General features: G+C 36.1%; 1 protein-coding gene across 3 annotated transcripts in view; it reads right to left on the bottom strand.

Moving 5' to 3' along the window:
• The window catches only part of LOC129726833 (nephrin), a 571,231-nt gene extending 550,566 nt beyond the window's left edge, over window positions 1–20,665 (bottom strand). For all 3 annotated transcript variants that reach the window (XM_055683973.1, XM_055683972.1, XM_055683974.1), the window contains exon 1: window positions 19,244–20,665. In XM_055683973.1, coding sequence (XP_055539948.1) covers window positions 19,244–19,385 — 142 coding nt within the window. In that variant the 5' untranslated portion in view covers window positions 19,386–20,665. The remainder of the gene's footprint in view (window positions 1–19,243) is intronic.
• Window positions 20,666–22,717: the final 2,052 nt, after the last annotated feature.

Genomic DNA, 22,717 nt, shown 5'->3' with positions numbered 1-22,717 from the left:
TTTTTGGTAACACTAAGTGACAAACAACAATACCGCACGCTAGCCTGGGGGGCTAATGCGGTCTCGATCAACTAGATTAGTTGAGAGAATTCGTTATCGATATTGTTTTCGGCACATTTTGCATGTTGTAGGATAAGCACAACGATACACCGTGCCCCAGTGCTGAGTCGAGAAAATTTCCAGCTCGAAAAGATCCTCGACCTGATCGGGAATCGAACCCGATATCACAACCGTGTGGGAGAGCTAGCCGACCGACATCGCCTACCACAGAACCACGAGGACCACTAAGTTACAAAAACAAAGCCAATAAATAAAAAGCTAGAGAATGACAGTGAGAAAAATTGGATAGAAAATAGTGTCTCTCCGAAGTTTGAGGAAGTTCAACTAAAATTTTGATTAATAAAATCCATCTAACAGCGAACTTGATTCCGAGCGATCGTTATTTTCTCTGCACGAGCGGGGACTTTTGTATTACAAGTCTCTGGCAAAAGTCTTGTACATTAACATAGTTTTTGAATTAGTATTCCGAGAGTCGTGCCTCAAAATTGTCAAAGTTTCACTTCTTTAAAAAAGGTGAAATTTCCGGTATCGATTTTTATCCCAAATGTCTTAAAGTTAAAATGTCTTAGGATTTTCGAGCTGAAAGACTTTCCTAGAAAGTTTTTTTTTTTTGAGAAATTTTTTTCGAGACAACACCAGACCGCGAAGATTCATGCATTTCTAAGACACTTGGCTTAAAATAATTCGATATCGGAGTCCGATTGATTTGAAAGTTTTTATGAGAACTTTTTTCGAGTAGACGAAGCTGCTGACCGAAATTCGAACCTACCCCCCCCCTCCTATTTTTTTCAGAAATGCGTTGAATAAATAAACTAGTATAACGCATGCTATATTTATTAATATCTCAAAGTATAGAAATAACCTGGAACAAATTTGTGCCGAAAAAAAACTGTCCTGATTTTTAAATCCCTGTCTCCTTCAGCGCCCAGTCATTTTCAATTAAAAATCGTCAGGCAAGAGTCACGCTGTCAATCTTCGCTTTGAATGGGGAATATATTATTCGAGCTTTTCAACAGTCAAAATCATGCATTCCCTTAAGTAGCAGCAAGCACGCACCGACACGCAAAAACTCTTTTGTATTGCTACTCAGCGACTGAAAAAGAGTACGCGAGTTCCTGCTAGCGAGTAGAAGTACTCGACTAAAATTGCTCGACTAGGAGGAGTGGTTAAAAAACTGTGCTCGAAAACGTAAATGCTTTCTTCATCTACCCGGTTTTGCATCGTGCACCGACAGTCGAACGTAGGGGAAGAATCTGTAAAGTATCGCATACTGGAACGTGTAGGGTATCGGACTGCTTAAGTAAGTTTTTTATCGCAGTCTAATGCAAAATCAGCCGAAGAAAACCGCTACCGAAGTAGTTCGTTACCTTATTCGATTTTTTTGTTCCTCCGCAACTATCGTAATGCATCTTGAAACAATTGTACTCGGCTGGTTATGCTCGCGAGAAGGGGACTATATGCGAGTAAAAGAGTAGGCGCGGATCTCGGGAGCTAATGCGGGCAAAGAAGACAGCGAGAAAGAACGAGAAATAGCTGGAATGGAGAATACTCCAGTGTGTGATATCAGCAGCTACGAGTACCTCACTTGAGGTGTTGCATGTTGTTTATGAGGGAGACTAACAACGCTGCTCGCAACTACCCGAAAAGGAAACAAATGATTTTCAGTTGGGTTGTGAAGTTATACCAGATTTAATATCATTTATTCATGCGTTTTCTAAGCAAAACATTAAAAAAAATGTTTGCCATTGTCCTTCGATTTTTAAACGAAGAATGAAAAATTACTCGAAATTCATTGAATGACAGTTCGCCAGTGTGCCAACTGTCATCCAACAGATTTCGAGCAGATTTTCGTTTAAACATCGAAAGACAACGATAAACATTTCTAAAAATCACGCATCTAAAATTTGATGTTATGGTCAAAATATCGTTTTTTGAACCTTAGCGCATGCAATATTTTTTAACTGAATCATTTCTTTACCAGGTTCGAATATTTTAGTCGTTTTGGAAAGGGGAAGAATATAGTTTTCAAAATATATACAGGTTTGCACTAACCTCACCTGAATATGTATAATAATAATTTGAGCTTAAATCTATTTTTTATACTTTTTCACGCAATTTATCAATTTCACTTGAAATTTTCGAAAGAAAAGTACAACAAACACACTAGTATTTTGAAAACTACATTCAATTGCGAATAGAATAGAAATAGCTTTATGTAAATCGACTGACATTTGGCTGAATCATATATTATTTCTATAAAAACAGAAATTTTGGCTTTCAATGCACAAAAAACTGGAAAGAAACTGAAAGAACACGGTTTTCATGTCACAACTCATGCAAAAAAAAACTCAAAAGAGTTTATACAGGTTTGTAAAGAATTTGAATATAATGAATACAAACATGTTATAAAATATATAATATAAGTGTTGCCCCAAGCTTAGGACACTCATTGATTCGGTTTTTTCAGCTCATAAATATTACAGGCTCCAGCTATTAGGCTAACAAACGCGTATATCAAACAATTCAAAACTCTTCGCAAGAACAGTTCTTAGCTACAAGAGTGGAAAAATTCGAACAATCCAATGGTCACTCTCAAGCTGGCTGTGAAGTAACACCTCAATGATTGCGAATTCAAAAATGAAATGAAATATGACTTAACTTTATTCAACAACTCTCATTCTTATAAATTGAATTTCTTATCTCCTTCAACCAGCACGTAACAAGAGAGAGAGCGCGAAAGTAGTGTACAATATCCAATCAACCATCTCTTTTTTTTGGCCAACAGGTTGCTTCATCAGCATATTCGTAAGGACCTTAGCACCTTTCTGAGATAACAGACATCTGCTGGAGTTTCGCTTTATTGGCGTTGCTTGCTCCGTTACGTTTGGTATATTTTGGAGCTTTACATCGTAATATTTACGTACGTACGAAATATACAAAAATAGAAAATAATATTATATTTGTTCTCATACAGTTTGTCAAACTAGTGAATAAAAACACAGATGTTAGTAACATCGCATTTCACCTACATTGTGAAGACTTAAAGCAAGACTGTCTATTTCTTTTAAGTATCTGTAAAACAAATACTGTTCAAGAAATCCTCCCAGCAGTGGAAAAACTGGAAGCCTTAAAAGATCCAAACGGAATCTAACCCTTGCACGATGAAATTTTTTTTTTCCATCTTTAGTCCAAACAGTTCCCATCAGTCTGAAAAAAAAATATTTCTTATTCCGATTTTTACTTCAGATAACAGCCCAAAAATTACGAAATTGAACGGTTAAGGTGAAACTGTAACTATTGAAGCCACAAACGGCCGGCTTCGAGACGCGGAAATAGATGAGGCATTCCCTGTGAAACCGCTATTTTGTGTTTGCTTCACTGCAGCAAACATAAAATAGCGTTTTCGCAGGTGACGCATTAACTGTTACCGAGTTTTGAGCCTGTTAAAAATTCGAAGTGGTGGCTCGAAATCGGCCATTTGTGGCTTCAATACTGTTTGGCCTTAAGGTGGAAGTGTGTTGAAGCCTTAAATGGCCGACTTCAAGCCATAGCGTGGTCGACTCCGAATTTTCAAATGGTTACCACTCGGTAATAGTTAATGCATCACTTGTGAAAAAAAATACCATCATGTTTGTTATGGTGATGAGAACATACGATAGTGTTTTCATAGATAACACATTAACTGTTCCCGAGTCTTGTGGTGCTGAAAATTCGTAGTCGACCACGTGGTGACCACGTGGTGGCTTCTACACACTACCACCTTAAAAAGCTAGGATCTGAGATAGAACTACTCAAATTGATTGAAATAGAACACAGACCGTTTTTTTCCAAATAGACATAACACTGAAACCAAAATCGTTGATCTGTTGTGATATTTCACAGGTATCTGTTATATTCTGCACTTCTATTATTTAGCGATACCACTATTGAGAATGAGCGATATACTGTGTAAGTGAGGAGAACCTGAGAACAAGATAGCCATGATTAAGTAACCTGATTCGACTAAGATTTAAATCCACGACGGGTACGCTGCGTAACTCCCTACAGACAGAAGGTGAGGTTTAGGGGACACCTCTCTATACCAATATATTGACAACTGCAGTTCCGCAAGGCTGTCATTTAGGTCCTTTGTTTTTCATTTTATTCGTGAATAATGTTACCATTTTGTTGGATCGTTTTAAGGGTTGCTGATGACATGGAATGGAAGTTGGAAATAGGAATCAAATCAGACTTTTAACGATTTCGGTTAGTTATTGACGTTTCCTTCAATTTGTTCCAAAAAGTCTTTATGATTTTAACATTGAAAAAAAGAATGGAAATTCTATAGTATCCAAAAAAGCAAGATACTGTAGAAAAGTGTAATCAAATAAGAGGTTTAGGAGTGATTATGGATTCTGAATTTTCTGAGTGAACATCTATTGATCTTTACAACATGATTATCAAAATTATTATCAAAACATTGAATATAAATACTTTGGTCACCCTCGTTAATGATTTAGTTCCACAACGCATATGTTCTAGAAGCAAAATGCTTATAAAGAACTCAAGACCTCTTTGGATTACATCCTTATGATTTCTTAAATACTTTTAATCTCTTACTTGGGTTTTGTAATTTGTACTTCCTTTTTTCATATGCAACACATTATAACATTAAATTGTATTTTTGTGAATCAATCGAACTGTCATTTTTTAGATCGTTAGTGCACAAATGAGCTTTTACATTTTCTATGTAGCCTCCTTCTCAGGTTTTTTTCTGATCCCTACTTTTTTCGTTTCTCGGTTAGCGTCCGTTGTATTTTCAAAGTTTTCCTATGTCTTCACAATGATAAGGCATTTTTATCTTACTGAAATTCTGTTTGTACATCAGAACCCAACCTATAGATTAAAACTTCAATTTTTTAATTAGATTAAAAACAAGCAAAAAACTATAATGAAATGAAAATGGTCTTCAGAGGTTGTTAATCTCGTAATAAAGTTTTTTTTTTAAATTAGTGAACTTAATTTCTTGGTTTTTTTACTCGTCTCATTAAAAATTCAATTGATCAAAAATAATTCACTTCATTCGTTTAACATATGAGTAATATGTATTATTCATTTAATCAAACGGCATATTAAACACAAAACATTATCTGGTAGATAAGAATCGATTTCAAATTTAATTAGTTGGGAAACAGACTGAACAATGCACAAAAAACGCTCGTCAAATAAAGTACTAATGTCCAATGTGCGAAAATCTATAAATAACCGTGTGCGATAATTGGCTTTTTTATTTCCCTCTAATCCACAACCAAAAGCATAAATTCCATGACTACTCTTAGCTTATTCAAAAAAATACCACTGACCATAAAACGGTTGAAACCCAGAAACATATAATGCTGGTATTTATGTGTATCGTTATTCAAAATGTAATTATTAACTATTTCGTACGTTCAGCAAGTCTTTTCATGTGCTTGTACCAACGGTACTTATCATAGAATTTCAATTGTTATAAGTAACATCACACATCAACAAACAAAATGCTGACCAATCTCGAGATATAGGATTTTTACGGAAATAGTTCTGAATTTCGTTATTAACTTTTCGTAAAAATGTTATATCTCAAGATCGGCTCATATTATCTCGGAGTGGTAAGTGTTTCTTACGTAAAACTTTCCGAGAAATACGATGAAACCATCAAATTTGAAATAAAATGCAAATTTAATTTTAAAACACAAAAATAATCTATCTGGCAACACTTCCGGTAAAAAACGATATTTTTTCTGGACTCCTTGGTTTATTTTCTTCAAAATTCATCACTCAGTATTTTTCGGACATCTTACGTCTATGAATTGTAAGAAAAAATTTTTCTTACATTTCAAAGAGATTTTTTCAAAGAGACAGTAGATGAACAATTCCCTCAACTTTGGGCAAAATCTGTGATGGTCGTGTCCAAGTGGCATGTACACTTCGTATGGAATGACCCATATAAAAGTTACTGAATATAAAAAGCAATTTGGGAATCATCGATATTTTATACGAAGGGTTTATATGAGCGAAAACAAACAAAAAATACTACAAGGTATACTGGCCTAGAGTTTGTATGAAATGGTGACGTGGGACTTTACCTTGTAATTAGAAGAATTTTTAGTTACAAAGATTACAGAGTACGCAGACAGGATCAATTCGTTTGTTCAGTGACTTACATAAATTTATTCTCAGCCTCCTTTTAAATTTTATTTTAGAAATGTATTTAACAACGCTCGGAGGAATTTTGTTTACACTTGGCGAGTTTTTGTTCAAATTAATTTGACACGACACAAGCATATTGTTACTGTTGAATGAGCACCAGTAATTTCCCCTAATGCGTCTACATAAATCAAAATCGATTCTTTCCTTCAAAAACCAAAACTCTGCAATCCATCCATCCAACTCATATTTTTTGTCATTTGCCAACAATCACATTCACTGCATTACGAAGACAGCTCATATACGTATATTATTTGTTAGTTTAAAAATAAAAATAAATACACAGTCTAACAAAAATTGACTTTTTTTCTGCCTTGGTTTCTAAACATAATTTTATTGAGTATTTTGATACAAACCAAGTTTATATTTCAACTTAAGGGGCAACAATGGCGCCATTTTGAATTTTTGAGAAATCGGAGATTTTCGATGTTTTTTCGACGCCATCTTTTCAAGACCAAATATCAAAATTCCGAGAGTTTCTCCACATATAAGCATCTTTTTATCCATCTTTTAATAAAACAGATCACAAATAGGACCAAAACTAAGCTCAAAACGGTGATTCTACGAAAACGAATTTGGCATGGTTTTAGTATACTTCAAAAAGCAAAATAATATCGAGTATTAGGGTTTGCAATCCCGGGAACGATTTGCCGGGAATTACTTTTTCCCGGGATTCCCGGTTCCCGGGAACATAAATAATGATTCCCGGGATCCCGGGATTCCCGAGCTCCTCAAAAAATTTCGCAAGATTCAATATAATTTTCCATACAATTTTGCAATAAAATTTTATATACTATCAAAACACGGAACTAAGGTCGTTAATGTGTATAGCAGCTTTAAAAGGGGCATTATACGAAGTAAATATTTCTTTGAAATGACGGTCGTGAATCAATGCGACCAGAAAAAAAAATTTAATAATAACTCAGTCAGCGTAATTTGGGTCGTGGCCGCGATTTTACACGAAAAATCATCTTTGAGATTAATCACGTATACATTCAAATGCTCTGAAACTAACTTATTTAGAGTCATATAGAACAGATTGTTAATTATTCTATCATTTCCTTCCCGTTTGTCTCGGTCTTTCAAAGAAAACTACCGAGAGGCTAAATAACGTTCTAGTTGAACAATCAAAACTCTTACATGAATTCCTACTCTCTAATCAATGGTGATACCAATTACAAAAGGGTTTGTTACGCCAATGAAAACTAGATTGATTATGCAGTTTATTTTTTAAAAATAATTCGCATCGTGTAATGGAACAGTAAATATATTTGATGAAAATTAGCGAAGAGGCTCTGATATAAACTAGAAAAAGTTTTGTTTTGTAATTCGCTTTTCATTCGAATTGATAATGAAATTTTAAACGATTTTCAGAGACTTTTTATGATTCAACTTTTATTGAAATATCATTTTTGCTAAGAATTTTCTTCCATTCCCGGTTCCCGGGAAATGAGATTTTTTATTCCCGTTTCCCGGGAAATCAATTTCCGGGAATATTGCAAACCCTATCGAGTATGTCTGAGCTTTAATGGTAATGCGCTGATATCTAAAAAGGGCAATCAATTTTTGTCTTTTATTGAGTAAAATAGTCTCAAAAATTGATTGGTAGGTTGTCTGATCCACGTAAAATGTCAGCAACATATCAATTTTGCCCTAATTCCCCTACAATACTAAAATAGGTTCTTCTCGACGTTAGATTAACTTATTCTGTTTAATGTAATATCAAGAGTGTAGGCGATACTCAAAGATGCAATAAAAATTTGTCTTTACATGATCCCTCCTGTGTTATCTAACAATGTTGTAATGTAAGAAAAATTTATGAATAAATCTTGGAAATGAACAAAAAAATCACAAGCATTCGCCAGCTCTTACTCTCCCAGAAATGTGTATTTTTAGACATTCACTCTTACGAAAGTTTGCTGGCCACGATTATTCAGTGAACATCGAAAAAAAATTATTTTAAAATTACTCATAACCGTTGCAAAAATACCTAATTCTTATCGAATATTTTTTTGGTTTTTATGGTAACCAAATTCGTAAGATAAACTGTTTATCTCCACCAGCAGCAGCATTGCAGTTTTTGCTTGATTGCACATGAATAGAAATCGTGTAACACTGCAATAAAAGACCAGCGGCGCTCTGCTCTACCTGTACTTTACGGTGTTTTCTTCCAAGACATCGGTTTTCGTTGGGTCCTAACAGCAGGTTAACGATTTGAGCAACTCCACAAAAAAACGGGCAGCCAATTTAATCGACCATTTTTGATAAGGCTGAAACTTTGCATAGATGTTTCTATAGGTAAGAGATGCCATTTTGTGCTTTTTCTTTAATTTTATGAAACTCGACTCATTTTTGAGAAGCTACTGAAAAATGCTATTTCGGGAAGGTATTGATAATTACAAATGTTTTTAAGACAGTGCGTCTTGAACTGTCCTACAGATCAGACGTTTTTTCGGTTGCTTGTGGACTGGTCTTTGACTGCCTATAGCTTCAAAGTTTGTGTTTTGTCAGTGTGTCTTTTAAAGATTACCTGGAAGTTATTTCACATCAGTCTTTCTCAAGACTACCTACTTTTGAATTTAACATTTGTTTTAACTTTTTTCGTATCACCTGAAATGGCTGGACGGAAAAAGAAACCTCGCATCGCTGCGGGGAGGAAAAGAGAGGCATCTCTTTCTGGCACATCGAGTGTCTGTAGTGACAATCCTTTTGATATTTTGCCTGAGCAAGAAGCTGGTGAAATGGAAGTTATTAATAATGAAACTATACAAAATATAAAATCTTTAAAAAAGGAGAAAGTTCCACCTATTGTGGTAACTATTTCTTCTGAATTTAATATATTCAAAAAGGAACTTTCAACGTTTGTTTCTGACGCTAAAGTTACCTATCAAATTGGCCGTAGAGGTGAATGCCGCTTATTAGCCGACTCAGTAAAGGGTCGTGATCGTCTTGTTCAGTATTTAACTGACAAGATGCACAAATTTTTTACATATGACACCAAGAACGCCAAGCCGTTCAAGGTCGTATTGAAAGGTTTCACCAACGATCAAACCGTTGATGAGATCAAACTTACTTTAACAGAATTACTTGACATAGCCCCTACCCAAGTAATTCTAATGAAACAAAAATCACGAGGCGATAACAGTCAGAGAACTGGAATTTCCCTTGTTAATTATTTAATTCATTTTAACCGCAATGAGGTTAACAACTTGAAATTTTTTGAAAAGGCACATGCTTTGTATAATGTGCGTGTAAAGTGGGAAATTTATAGGAAGTATGGCGGAGGTGAAAAGCATATCACCCAATGCCGTACTTGCCAACGTTATGGCCATGGTTCCAAATTCTGTAACATGGACCAAAAATGTCTTAACTGTGGAGACTCTTCTCACAAAAAGGACACATGTCCTGTGAAAGAGAGTAAAAATTTTCGCTGTGCGAATTGTAACGGCAACCATATGTCAAATTTTTATCAATGTCCAGTCCGTTTAGCAATTGTTAAGGCAAGGCAAGGTAAACAAAATTCAATTTCTCAATTAAAACCAACTTCAAAACAAAATTCTCCAAGCGTACCAGTGACGCATAGTTTACCTACTCCTTTGCATACCCGTTTAACTTATGCACAGGTTACAGGTAGTTCAAACATTATACCGCCTAGTGTTGGTAGTTCGAAAATGACCGTTAATATGGGTAATCCAAACACGCTAGAAAATAATTGTACACCTGTTACTCCAGCTAATATTGCTGCCGAAAATATTTTTTCTAATGTCAACTGCCTGGGGCCTATTACGGCACGTAAACTTTCTTTTTTGCAACAGGCAATGTTCGATCTTATGAACGCCATGTTGCAGGCAAAATCAATGTTTGAAACCATTCAAATAGGCACAAATTTTACTATTAAAACTGTTTCTAATTTAAAATTTAGCAATGATTTTAAATAAAACAATTAAAATATTAAATTGGAATGCTCGCTCATTGAAGGCCCATGAGAATGAGCTTTTTAATTTTTTAACAGTAAATAATGTGCATATTGCAATTAGTACTGAAACATTTTTGAAACCTAACATAAAATTAAAATATGATCCCAATTACGTGGTTCATAGATATGATAGGATTCAGGGTTCCGGCGGTGGAGTTGCAATTGTTATTCATCGCCGAATCAAACATCGTGCTCTTCCCCATCTTGAGACGAAAGTTATTGAAACTTTGGGAATTGAAGTTCAAACTGAACTTGGGATTTTATTTATTGCCGCAGCATATTTACCATTTCAATGCACACGCGAGCACAAAAATTATTTTAAAGGTGATTTACAAAAACTCACCAGAAATCGTTCGAAATTTTTCATAATCGGCGATTTTAACGCTAAACATCGTTCATGGAATAATTCTCAAAGTAATTCCAATGGCAAAATTTTATTCAATGATTGTTCGTCAGGATACTATTCTATTTTGTCTCCGAATAGTCCTACATGCTTTTCTTCTGTAAGAAACCCTTCAACAATTGATTTGGTGCTAACAGATCAAAGTCATGTATGTAGTGATTTGATCACACATGCTGACTTTGATTCTGACCATCTTCCAATAACTTTTTCTTTATCCCATGAATCAGTTTTAAACCCTATGAGCTCTGTTTTTAATTATAACAAGGCTAATTGGGAAAGATACAAAACTCATATTGAGAGAAATTTCAATAATGAGCTTGATTTGCAAAACGAAGTGAATATTGATTCCGCTTTGGAAGCATTAAAATGTGCAATTGTTGATGCCAGGAATTATTCTGTTCCAAAGGCTCAAGTGAAATTTGATTCATCAATAATTGACGAAAATCTTCAACTTCTAATTCGTTTGAAAAATGTCCGCAGACGTCAATATCAACGTTCTCGTGACCCTGTTTTTAAAACTATTTATAAAGATTTACAGAAAGAGATTAAGCATAGATTTACTCTTCTGAGAAATCAAAATTTTGAGACTAAAGTTGAAAAATTGAAACCATATTCAAAACCATTTTGGAAGCTGTCGAAGATTCTTAAGAAACCTTCAAAGCCTATTCCAGTTTTAAAAGATGGTGAACGTTTTCTTGTATCCAATGAACAAAAGGCTCAAAGACTTGCTCAGCAGTTTGAGAGTGTTCATAACTCAAATTTGAATTTTGTGAGTCCAATTGAAAATGAAGTCACACGTCAATTTGATTTAATTTCTTCCCAGAATTTTTTACCTGCAGAAATAATTGAAACTAACTTGAATGAGATTAAATCAATTATTAAAAATTTCAAAAATATGGAAGCACCTGGTGACGATGGAATCTTTAATATACTAATCAAACATCTCCCTGAGAGCACAATGGATTTTTTAGTGAAAATTTTCAATTGCTGCTTCAAAATTGCATATTTTCCCAAATTATGGAAAAATGCAAAAATTACTCCCATATCAAAACCGGATAAGAACCCAGCCAAGGTTTCAAGTTATCGACCAATCAGTTTGCTTTCTTCAATAAGTAAACTGTTTGAGAGAATTATTCTTAACAGAATGATGTCACACATCAACGAAAATTCAATTTTTGCAGATGAACAGTTTGGATTTCGCCATGGGCATTCCACAACTCATCAATTGCTCAGAGTTACTAATATGATACGAGCTAACAAATCTGAAGGTTATTCCACTGGAGCTGCTCTTTTAGACATAGAAAAAGCATTTGACAGTGTTTGGCATAAAGGTTTGATTGCGAAATTGCAAACTTTTGATTTTCCAATTTTCCTAATCAAAATTTTAAAAAATCATCTTACTGATCGAACTCTGCAGGTTGTCTATCAGAATTCAAAATCTGATAGATTTCCTGTCAGAGCAGGTGTACCTCAAGGTTCAGTCTTGGGTCCAGTCCTGTACAACATATTCACTTCAGATCTTCCTGATTTGCCTCCAGGATGCACAAAGTCATTGTTCTGCGATGACACAAGCATTTCCGTAAAAGGAAAAAGTCTTCGTGTCATATGCAGTCGATTGCAGAAAAGTTTAGATATTTTTTCTTCCTACTTGCAAAAGTGGAAAATCTCTCCCAATGCTTCTAAAACTCAAATGATAATTTTTCCGCATAAGCCTAGGGCTTCTTTCCTCAAGCCAAACAATAATCACGTTGTCAAGATGAATGGGGTTATTTTAAGTTGATCCGACAAGGTTAAGTACTTGGGACTAATTTATGATAAAAAACTTATTTTCAAAGAGCACATTGAGAGTATACAAGCCAAGTGCATCAAATATACGAGATGTTTATATCCTCTCATTAACAGGAATTCTAAACTTTGTTTAAAGAACAAACTTTTGATTTACAAACAAATTTTTAGACCAGCAATGCTTTATGCTGTACCGATCTGGTCAAGTTGCTGTTCAACAAGGAAGAAAACGCTCCAAAGGATTCAGAATAAAATTCTGAAAATGATTTCGAAGCGTCCTCCTTGGTTTGGTACACTCGAATTACATAGACTTACTGGTGTTGAACCATTAGAAGCTATGTCAAATAAAATTATTAACAATTTTCGACAAAAATCGTTGCAATCCTCAATTGCTACGATAAGCTCTCTTTATAGCCAATAAGTTAGCAATTAAGTTAGTTGTAAGTTTACTTCCCTTTCTTGACAAGTAGGTTTAAATCCCTACGAATGATAAGTCCTAATTGCGAAAGCAAACAAATCCTAACAATTAAAATTACAAATTTCTAACAGTGTTGAGAAGTCACCATTTGTGATTGGACACACATACTCATTATTTACTAATATTTATCATAAATACTTAAGCTACTAACAAATCCCCCCTTAAAAAAAAAATGTTTTTAAGACTAGAACTGTTTGTTTGATCGTTATGACGTCTTCGGCAAAGTTGTAGATAATAATTTTGTCTTTCCTAGAAAAACATACACTCTAAAAAAAATTATGTTTTTTGTGAAAAAAAGTTAAAATAAAAATTTAAAATTGATTATCTAAAAAGCTCATTTTTTAAAAATCTATTTTTTTATATAAAAACTACAAAAGATTACCTAAACAATGCAACTTTTTGGAAAGCCTTTACCTACGAGCCTTCAAATTAGTTTAGGTGCGTGAAAGCAAGCAAGCACCTGTTGGGACGGAAAGGCTCTATCATTTTTCATTTTGATACTGATATAGAGAATGTTACAGTAAATGGTTGGTGTCTATTCATGTCGTCTGTGCTAGGCACGCTTTCATGTGATTGGTTCATTGTTCGCGTAAATTTATCCTTGAAACTTTTGTCAATTTTTCTACCGCTGAACAATGAAATAATAATGATGACTGGCGTATTACACAATTGTTCAATATTTTATCTTTCCAACAACAAATTGTTTATGCATTTTCAGCAGCTTTAACACTGCCCACGGACGGCTACAGGATCAGTCGAAGCATCTGTTATTTCTGTTCTTCTCTCGTGTCTCAGACTTGACATTCAACAGACAATTTTGTTTAAATTGTTACTTTCGTTTAAAATGTGACGGAACATTGCTAGTTTCATTTCCAATTTTACAGAATGCATCCCAGTAAAGAAAATATAGACTTAACCACACATAAAAAATTGCCGAATTCTCACATTACTTGAGCTCATTTATGCCATCAATTTTTGTGCTGGTAATCTCTACTAAACAATTTTCTAAATCCCAGAAAGTAGAATTCCGATTGAGTTCAAATTTTACATGAGGATTTTTTTCGAGATCCAATTTTTCCCAGATATTCATTTTATGAAATTTTCAAAGACCAAAAGAGTTGATTAAAAATAATTATTCCATGTGACATTATATTTGACATCGAAGCAAAAATTTCAATATCGAACATTTTTATCGGTCGAAAAAGTGAAATTTTGACCGCTTTGAAACACGACTGCTCGAATCGATAGAGCTGAAATTTTGCCTGGGGACTTTTTTCGAGAAGACATGGATTATTGAAAATTGATGATTTTGTGTTCAAAATCAAGTTTTTGAAAAACGCCAAAAACTCTACACGGAAATCCCGAAATTTACTTGAAATATCGCGTAAATCATGAACTCCGTAAAAAATAAATTACCTGTAAAAAGTTTTCAATTTTGTCTTGCAAATACCAACGAAAAAGGCAATGACTTAAATTACTTTGCATTTTCGCAGAATTTCTACAACCCCCTCCTTCCTCTTCGTAGCATTTAGTCACAAAATCTCAACTCCTCCTCAAAAAAGAAAATTATATTTCCTTCTCGGTCTAAGAAAAACATACAAGAACACAAGCTGTAACATTTATGAAAAACAGTTTAATTTAAAAAATCACCATTATATTAGTATATTTTCAATATATTTACAATTCTCTGTGTCAACATTAAAAGAAATCTTCCAGTTTTACAAATATGAAGAAAATATTTCTAAACTTTTTTGCAGCCGACTTCTTTTTACATAAATGCTAATATTGTCATAAAACAGAGATTGCTCACATCTCAATGGTAAATCACGAAGATCAGAATTAAAAATATATTCTAAAAAATTGGGCCCAAGATACTTCCTCGCGGTACACCAGCGTTAAAATAATCGCTGAAAATTATTCGAAAGGCCAGAGAAAGGTAATTGTAAATCGTCCACTTAAACTAACTTTCCCTCCCTGCTCTAAGGCTAAATCGACAGAACAACTTAAAAGAAGAAGATCTAACAGGACACCTAAGAATACTGGAAGATTTCCAAATGAATAATCCTATAAAAAGTAAGGAGGATTGGGTGGAGAGGAAACCAAATTTCGTAATTCCCTACAGAACATTAAAGATACAACGAGAAAGTTGGCAACAAGGTGGACCCGCAATTCGGAACGGCTCACTTTGCTTCTACACAGACGGTTCTAAAATGAATGGTTCCGCGGATGCGGGATTCACAGGACCAGGAAATAATAATTTTTTCCCATGGGAAACTGGCGGAAATATACGCGATAATAGAATGCACGAATACGTGTCTGGAAAGAAATTATCGACACGCAATATTTGCATTTTCTGTGATAATCAGTCAGCATTTGAAGCCCTGAATTCTCCTTTCTGCCACTCTTAACTAGTGTGGGAATGCACCCTGTCGCTCCGACAGTTAGCTATGAAAAACCAGGTTAACTTATACTGGGTTCCTGGTCATTGTGGAATCGACGGAAACGAGAAGGCTGACTTACTAGCCAGACAAGGGTCATCCACTAACTTTGTTGGCCCAGAACCTTTTTGTGGAAACTCCCGGGCACTCTAAAAGCTGAACTCGGTGAATGGAAGAAAGCGACCATCAAAGCAAACTGGGATGTCATAAGCGGATTACGACAATCGAAACAATTCATAAAGCCAAATCACGAGAAGAGCCTCGTGCTGCTCAGAATAAAAAAGAAAGACCTGAGGACATTCACAGGTCTAATTACAGGGCACTCTTCGAGTAAGTATCATCTCAAGAAGATAGACAAACTTGATGATGTTGAATGTCGCCTTTGTGGCATCGAAAGCGAAACATCAGAACATCTACTCTGCGAATGTCGAGTATTAATACAACGCAGATTGCGTATCTTCACTAAGGGACACATAGAACCTACCGAAATTTGGAGGGAAAGTCCCAGTAAGGTAATAAACATCATACGAAGTGCGTGGCTCAACTGGGATAAATGTGCAATGTAGCAAGGACATCAACTCGCCAAACAGTGATGAACCAGCTCGTACGCACTTAGAGTAAGTTGAAGCATACCACAATAGATCAAAAAATAGTCGCAGTGGTTCAGTCTTCTACAAGGGAAAAAAACTTTCACTTGATCAATCAGGAAGGTAGGAAAGGTCAAAACTGAAAATGACATCGATTTTTATTCAGATACGATATGAAACACATCGCATGGCCAGCCTGAAAAAAAATCATGGATTTTATTCTTTTTGGTTCGAACTCGGTTTGGATTTTGTTATAGATGTGTAGTGATTTAGTACTAGGTTTTCAAAAATAATGAATATTTCTTATTATATTTGCTTATAAGAAATATTTATTATTGGACAGGTTATGGCCTTTGCTTCGAAACACCTTTTCAGTGGCTTGTGAAACTGCATTAGAAGCCATCTAAAAAAGTAATTACTTTAGATTTAATTTTTCTGCGTACGGGAACCTTTTTGGCAAAAATTAAATTCTTTCAGCACTAAACATTGTATTGAACATTTTTTCATCATAATAAAAATGTATGCACGAAAAACGTAATTATTCAAACGCGTTTGAAAAAAATATGAAAAACGCTGTAGTTTTATTTCTAATAAATTTTTATGAAAATTGTTCCCAAGAAATTGTGCTTTAAGAAAAAGTAAACTTTTTCAAATTTGTGAAAAAAATGTATACTTCCATCCATTAAAGCTAAAAATTTTGGAAGAAAATCCTAATCAAATATCAAGGTTCAATTTGCATATTGCAAGCTCGAATCCTAGGTTAGAAATTCGGGATTAAAATGAATGTCAAAAATCCAAAGTTCGTATGCCGAACATGCAATTGAAATCCAATATTTAACTTCAGAGTTCAAATCGAACCTTAAATCCAAACTCAAAATATGGAACTCAAATCCAGTTTCTAAATGCAGCATAGAAAATAGAATTTTAATATAAGGTTCTGAATCTGAACTCCAAATTCAAAGAAACAGAATTCAAATCCGAAGCTTTTGAAGCTTTAAATCCAAAACCGGAACTCGAAGTCGAAAACCGGTTTCAAAAATGAAGGTTCAATTCTGGAATCAATGTTAAAAGCTGGAGTCCCATTTTCAAAGTTGCTGGAAACGCTTAGATGACCAAATGCATTAAGGTTCAACTTAGAATCACCAAAAACGCCTCGAAAAAATCAGACTAAATGATATAAGCGCTGCTACAAGAAAAAATGTAAAAAAATATCTCAAATTTAAACCAATTTTTTCATCATAATAAAAATGTATGCACGAAAAAGTAATCATTCAAACGCGTTTCAAAAAAAAAAATGAAGAACGCTATTATTTTATTTCTATCAAATTTCTATGAAAATCGTTCCCAAGAAATTGTGGTCTAAGAAAGAGTTTTTTTTTTAAATTTGTGGAAAAAATGCGTATCTATATGTCCATTAATAATTTTAACACAAAAGTTAGAAACTTTGGAAGAAAATCCAAATTTAATATCAAGGTTCAATTCACATAATGCAACCGCAAGTCCTATAGGTTTGAAATTCGGGATAAAAATAAATGTCGAAAATCCAAAGTTCGTATGCCGAATATGCAATTGAATCCAATATTTACCATTAGGTTTCAAATCGAATCTTTAATCCAAAGTCAGAAATGGAGCTCAAATTCAGAATCTAAGTCCAGAATATAAAATAGAAATTTAATATTAGGATTCTTAATCTGGACTCCAAATCAGAAGATCAAGTTTAAAATCAGAATTCCAATCCAAAGCTCCTCAATCTGAATGATGAGCTTTGAATCCAAAACCGGAGCTCGAGGTTAAAAACCGGTTTCAAAAATCAATGTTCAATTCTGGAATCAATGTTAAAAGCTGGAGTCCCATTTTCAAAGCTGCTAGTAACGCTTAGAAGGCCAAATGAGTTAAGTTTCATCTTGGAATCACCAAAAACCGCCTTAAAAAATTCAGACTAAATGATCTAAGCGCTTTTACCAGAAAAAATGGAAAAAAATATCTCAATTTTAAACCAATATCACTGTAAAACACCTTTAAAGTTAAAAATTCTAAACAAAAAAAATCTCAAATTATGCTTAGAATTACATCACAATATATCTAACCAATGGTAGCAGTGCTCAGAAGCTTCTACAATAAAAAATACTTGGAATGGACAAAAGGTCAAAGTACAAAATTATCTCAAATAAATCCCAAAATCATTAAAAAACTTCTAAAGACCAAGTAGTTTGAAATATTTCTATACTATAGAGACTTGCAGTCTTCGGACTGGTTCGCCTCTTCGTCTAAAAATACGAAATGATTCCAAATCAAACAACCAGTAGCTCTAACTGTAGCCAAACCCGAAATATTTAGTGAATTCCAAATTTTTGAAATTATTACTTTTGCGAGTTAACTCTTCCATTTTCCCTCCCTTGCGCACAATTATGACTTGAAATCTTAGTTAACTAGTTAATTCTCCACAAGCTTTACAATTGAACGATGTAGAGCTGTCTTTAATGGAAAAATATATTTTATTTATTTCCCTAAAAATCTGAAGATTTCAAAAAACAAAATAGCTTTAACTTCAAGCTACCTTACAGATATAGAGTAAATTAGGAATTTAATCCCTTCTCAAACACGAAACTCAACCCCATTGCTTTGACTTCTCTATATGAGCTGAATAGATGATGGAGTAAGTGTACAGCCAGCAGCGTTTTCAAACTGAATCAATTAAATCATTTTCCCCTCGTTAGATATCCGATGATTGAAATAACGGCCTCAACGACTTTAGCAGTAACTCAATCACCATCACACAAACACACCTTCGGAGAAATCCGTTTGCAATACCCTGGCTAGGCATACGACAACAACCTCAGTTGCAAAAAAAAATGAAAACTAAACGCAAACGTATTTAAGCGGAAATCCGCATATCAACGACACGCCCCGTTCAATTCCAACTGCCAGCTTCAACTGGGCATGAAAACCCTCAACCGTTCATGCATATTTAAAGGACCTTTCATCGCATCTCCCATCGTTCGACCGGGCCTCGGAGTCCCAGTGCTACCGGCGAGACCACACCATGTTATGTAGGCCCGAAAAGATAACCCATTGTCGTGCCATAACTTGTCAAAAAGCGAGCAATCCTTTCATCCGGTATCCCAAAGGGATACCGGGCCCGAGCGGTTGAATGAACAGCATCATTATAAATTCAAATCCCCTCCGAAAATCTTGTGACACTGATCCTTACGTCCTTCAGCTCCAATTTGGATGCAATAAGCAAGCTGATGAATAGTCATTCGACAGGCTAGGAAATTGGGGTGAGCTTACTGTTTTCATATTCACTATCCTTGACGATGATCGAGGCATCAATTGGCGTCAGCAGTAATCCTTGCAGGATCAGCAGCAATCGCAGCAGCGCGGCCATTGCCAGGTGTAACCGGTCGCCTCGTCCGACTCCTTTCCAGCACATTCGGCACTGCCCTGGCAAATTGTTTGGCTAAAGAAAATCACTTTAAACTTTCTACACTTAGAACACCCAGGGTGCGAAACCTTTACCCTCGCTGATCGCCGGACGCTACGCCACCCGTAACTTTTACTCTAGCTACCAACTTCTGCTTTCTAATTACACATTCTTCTCACACGGCAATCCACCGGAGGGGCAAACACACAACGAGAAAACTTTTGTATTCTTCTTGTCTAAGAGGATTTCGTCGGCATCGTCGCACTGCCCAGGCGAACCGCAATGATTTTTCCCGATTGCTTCCGGAGAAGAGAAAATTAATTAATTTATCACTTCATACCCACAGCAGTCGCGCGCTGGCTAGCGAGATTGCATTGGTTTTCCCAATTCCCCCACCATGCTCTTGCTTCTACAGAGTTTCATATCAGACCGCAGGAAACCGACCGCGGAGATGGTGGCGAATAGTCTATCTACTTTATGTATTCCGTTGAAATGCGCGTGTTGGCAGAACAAAAGTGAAACGAAAACCGCAGAGCAAGCCACCGTTATCAAGTGTAATCAAGCCATGTTTTGGCTGAGAGGGGACGGGGGCAAAAACAGAGTTCACCTCCTCCACTAAACGCTGCAAGCCACTCACTAGACGAAAACTCGACAACACTTCCACTGGACGCGAGCAGAAAAAGGATGGTCAAACGCACCGCAAGACGTAATCGATTTCCCGGACACGCTTAGAACCTACGACTATCGTACCCCCTGGGACAAAACGCTTGTCTGTTGTCCTCTGCTTGCTACCGGAACATTTGCTCGCCCAACCTGCCGGACAAACACGGCCGGAAACCACCACGACAGGATGCTGCCTCGAGCCAGCTGAAAGATTTTATCTACCGATCCCACGCATTCGACCTCCGCTACGTGTGGTCGTAGAAAGCACTTTCATTACGCTTTTCTCACTTTACCAAATCCGACCACCGTGAAGACAGTAATCCTTATTATTTTTGTGCGGCTGGGCGTGAAATCCTTTTCGCTCGATATTGGAAACACTTTTCGCTTCTGCTTCTTCCTCGTGCCCAGTAATTGGAAACACGCTCGAAGATCAAAGGTCTCTAGGACGCAGCTCTGCTTGGCTACGAGCCAGATGCAATCAACGCCCCGTTCCCGACCAATTCGGTCAATAATGGTTCAATCATCCGCAATCCACCAGTAAACGCAGTCAACCGCGCTCGAGTTCGACATCCGCTCCGGAACGTGACCGCACGGTTTAAAAGTAAAACTCTCACTAATTTGGTGCAGATTTGTGCAGAAATGTGTGATGTAATGTATCGCCGAAAAGCGCTTTCCCTGTCGGGATGTCACACGCTCTTTTTCGCCCGCCCCGATCGCAAGGGCGCTCTCTCGCATCCGAAGCTTAGCCATCAGCAGTCGCCAGCATCATCAACCAGCAAACCAACTCCGGCACAGCATGGCACGAAACGCCACCAGAGATTGAGATAAACAGCATCCAGCGTTCTCCACCGTCTTCCTGCTGTGGCTCGGTCGGAAGTCAGAAGTGAGGAAACATTGTGAGAGAAAGACAGCGAAAGAGAGAGAGAGAGAACGCACAACCGAGCAGCGAGGAAAAGTCATTCTTTTGCTTACAGGCAGACAGTCAGCAGTCTCAGCAGCAGCAGACTCGACACGGTAAATAAACGAGGAAAATAAACAAAGCATTATCCTGATGATCCTTTGCGGGTATGCTCTCGGGTGATTCTCGCTCTGGTGGGAAGCAAGAGAAATGGCGGAAAGTTTGGAGCAAAAGAGCGCTATCAGTATAAAAGTTGTGCCGTAGTAGAATGGAAGAAAGAGAGAATTGTAAGGGCTAGCTGATAAGAGATTCGGCATTCCACAGCATCCCGCCGTGAACCGGTTGGCGACGTTGTAAACCAAACGGTTCTACGACGCACCACGGCTGTGGGTGAGTTTTCCCCTCCGCTGGGTGGGACTCAGTCGGGAAACCTGCAGCGGTCTCATTCCGTTAGTTCGCAGGAGGGGAAACCGTTTTGTTGTGTTTCAATGTTTTATTGACGACGAGTGCCGTTAGCGCAACGACTTGTACACAGTTTTGGTATTGAAACATAGATTGTGAATTAGACATTCAAGCATAGACTACCCTCAAGTAGGGTAGCGAACAGCTTCGGCACGTTTCTGCATAAGATAAAATAAAATATGATAAAATAAGATATAATAAAATATAATAAAAATAAATACGGGTTTTTATGCCTAATTGTACCACTACTTAATATGTACGAAGTAAGAATAATGTGCCAGCACAGAACAGAAAAAAAACCTAAATACCAGGCTTACTTAAACTTAACCTTATATAATTTCTAGCTCACAAATCTCGTAAATACATACATCGAAATCTTTATGAACTGATAATATTTTTTGTCTTATGACCCATGACCCATGATGTTGTGAAGTAGGCAATGTATGTGAATGACTTTGTACTATGTCTAAGTCACACTCTCAGCCCTTGTTCATTTTTCGCATCCTGTTGAGTGTACAGGACAATTGCGGGGCTAACGTTACGATCCTACTGCCACTAACTGTCTCTTCCGAGCCGAGACTCGAATTTATGACGACTGACTTGTTAGGCCAGCAACATACCTCGAGACCAGCTTGGAGGGTAGAAATTCCTCCTAAAAACTTCTAATAATCCAATTTAAAACCATCAACCATGTAGTTCCGAATTAGAGCACAGACTTACAACCATCTAGCTTAACTCCATCTATGAGTTCAATTCCCTTCAGGCATACAAAAAAAATTAAAACCACTTTGAATTAAATCCTAATAAAATTCAATTCCACTCCAAATTTGATCCAAATCTAACCCAAGTTCAATTCAGCCGAATCCATTACAAATTAAATGCAATCCAACTCTAAATATAATTCGCACGAAATATTAACCCAATACAAATTCAATTTAAATCCTATTGAACCCAAATCGAATCATAACTCAATACAAAAGACAAATCACATCCAATCTACTGCAATTCAAAACCCAACTCTACTCCAATCGAACACGAATCCAACACACATCCAATCCAAATCACACTCACACACTCGCACCAAATCCAATCTTAAACTTTTGAAAAGTTCAATCCAATCATTCAATTCAATCATTCCAATCAAAATTAAGGTCAAATTCAAATTGCATCTAAATCCAATTCAAATCTTATCCAAATCCAATCGAATTCCATTTCAAATTCACTCCAAATCCATGTTGAGTCCTATCAAAATTCAGTCTAAACCTAATCCAAACTTAATATTTATTCACACCAAATTCAGTCTCACCTAAATTCTATC

The sequence above is a fragment of the Wyeomyia smithii genome, chromosome 3, assembly GCF_029784165.1.
Source record: "Wyeomyia smithii strain HCP4-BCI-WySm-NY-G18 chromosome 3, ASM2978416v1, whole genome shotgun sequence".
In the NCBI taxonomy this organism is placed as follows: Eukaryota; Metazoa; Arthropoda; class Insecta; order Diptera; family Culicidae; genus Wyeomyia; species Wyeomyia smithii.
Note: the sequence above shows the minus strand (reverse complement) of the source record. Positions and strands in the feature narration are given on the sequence as shown.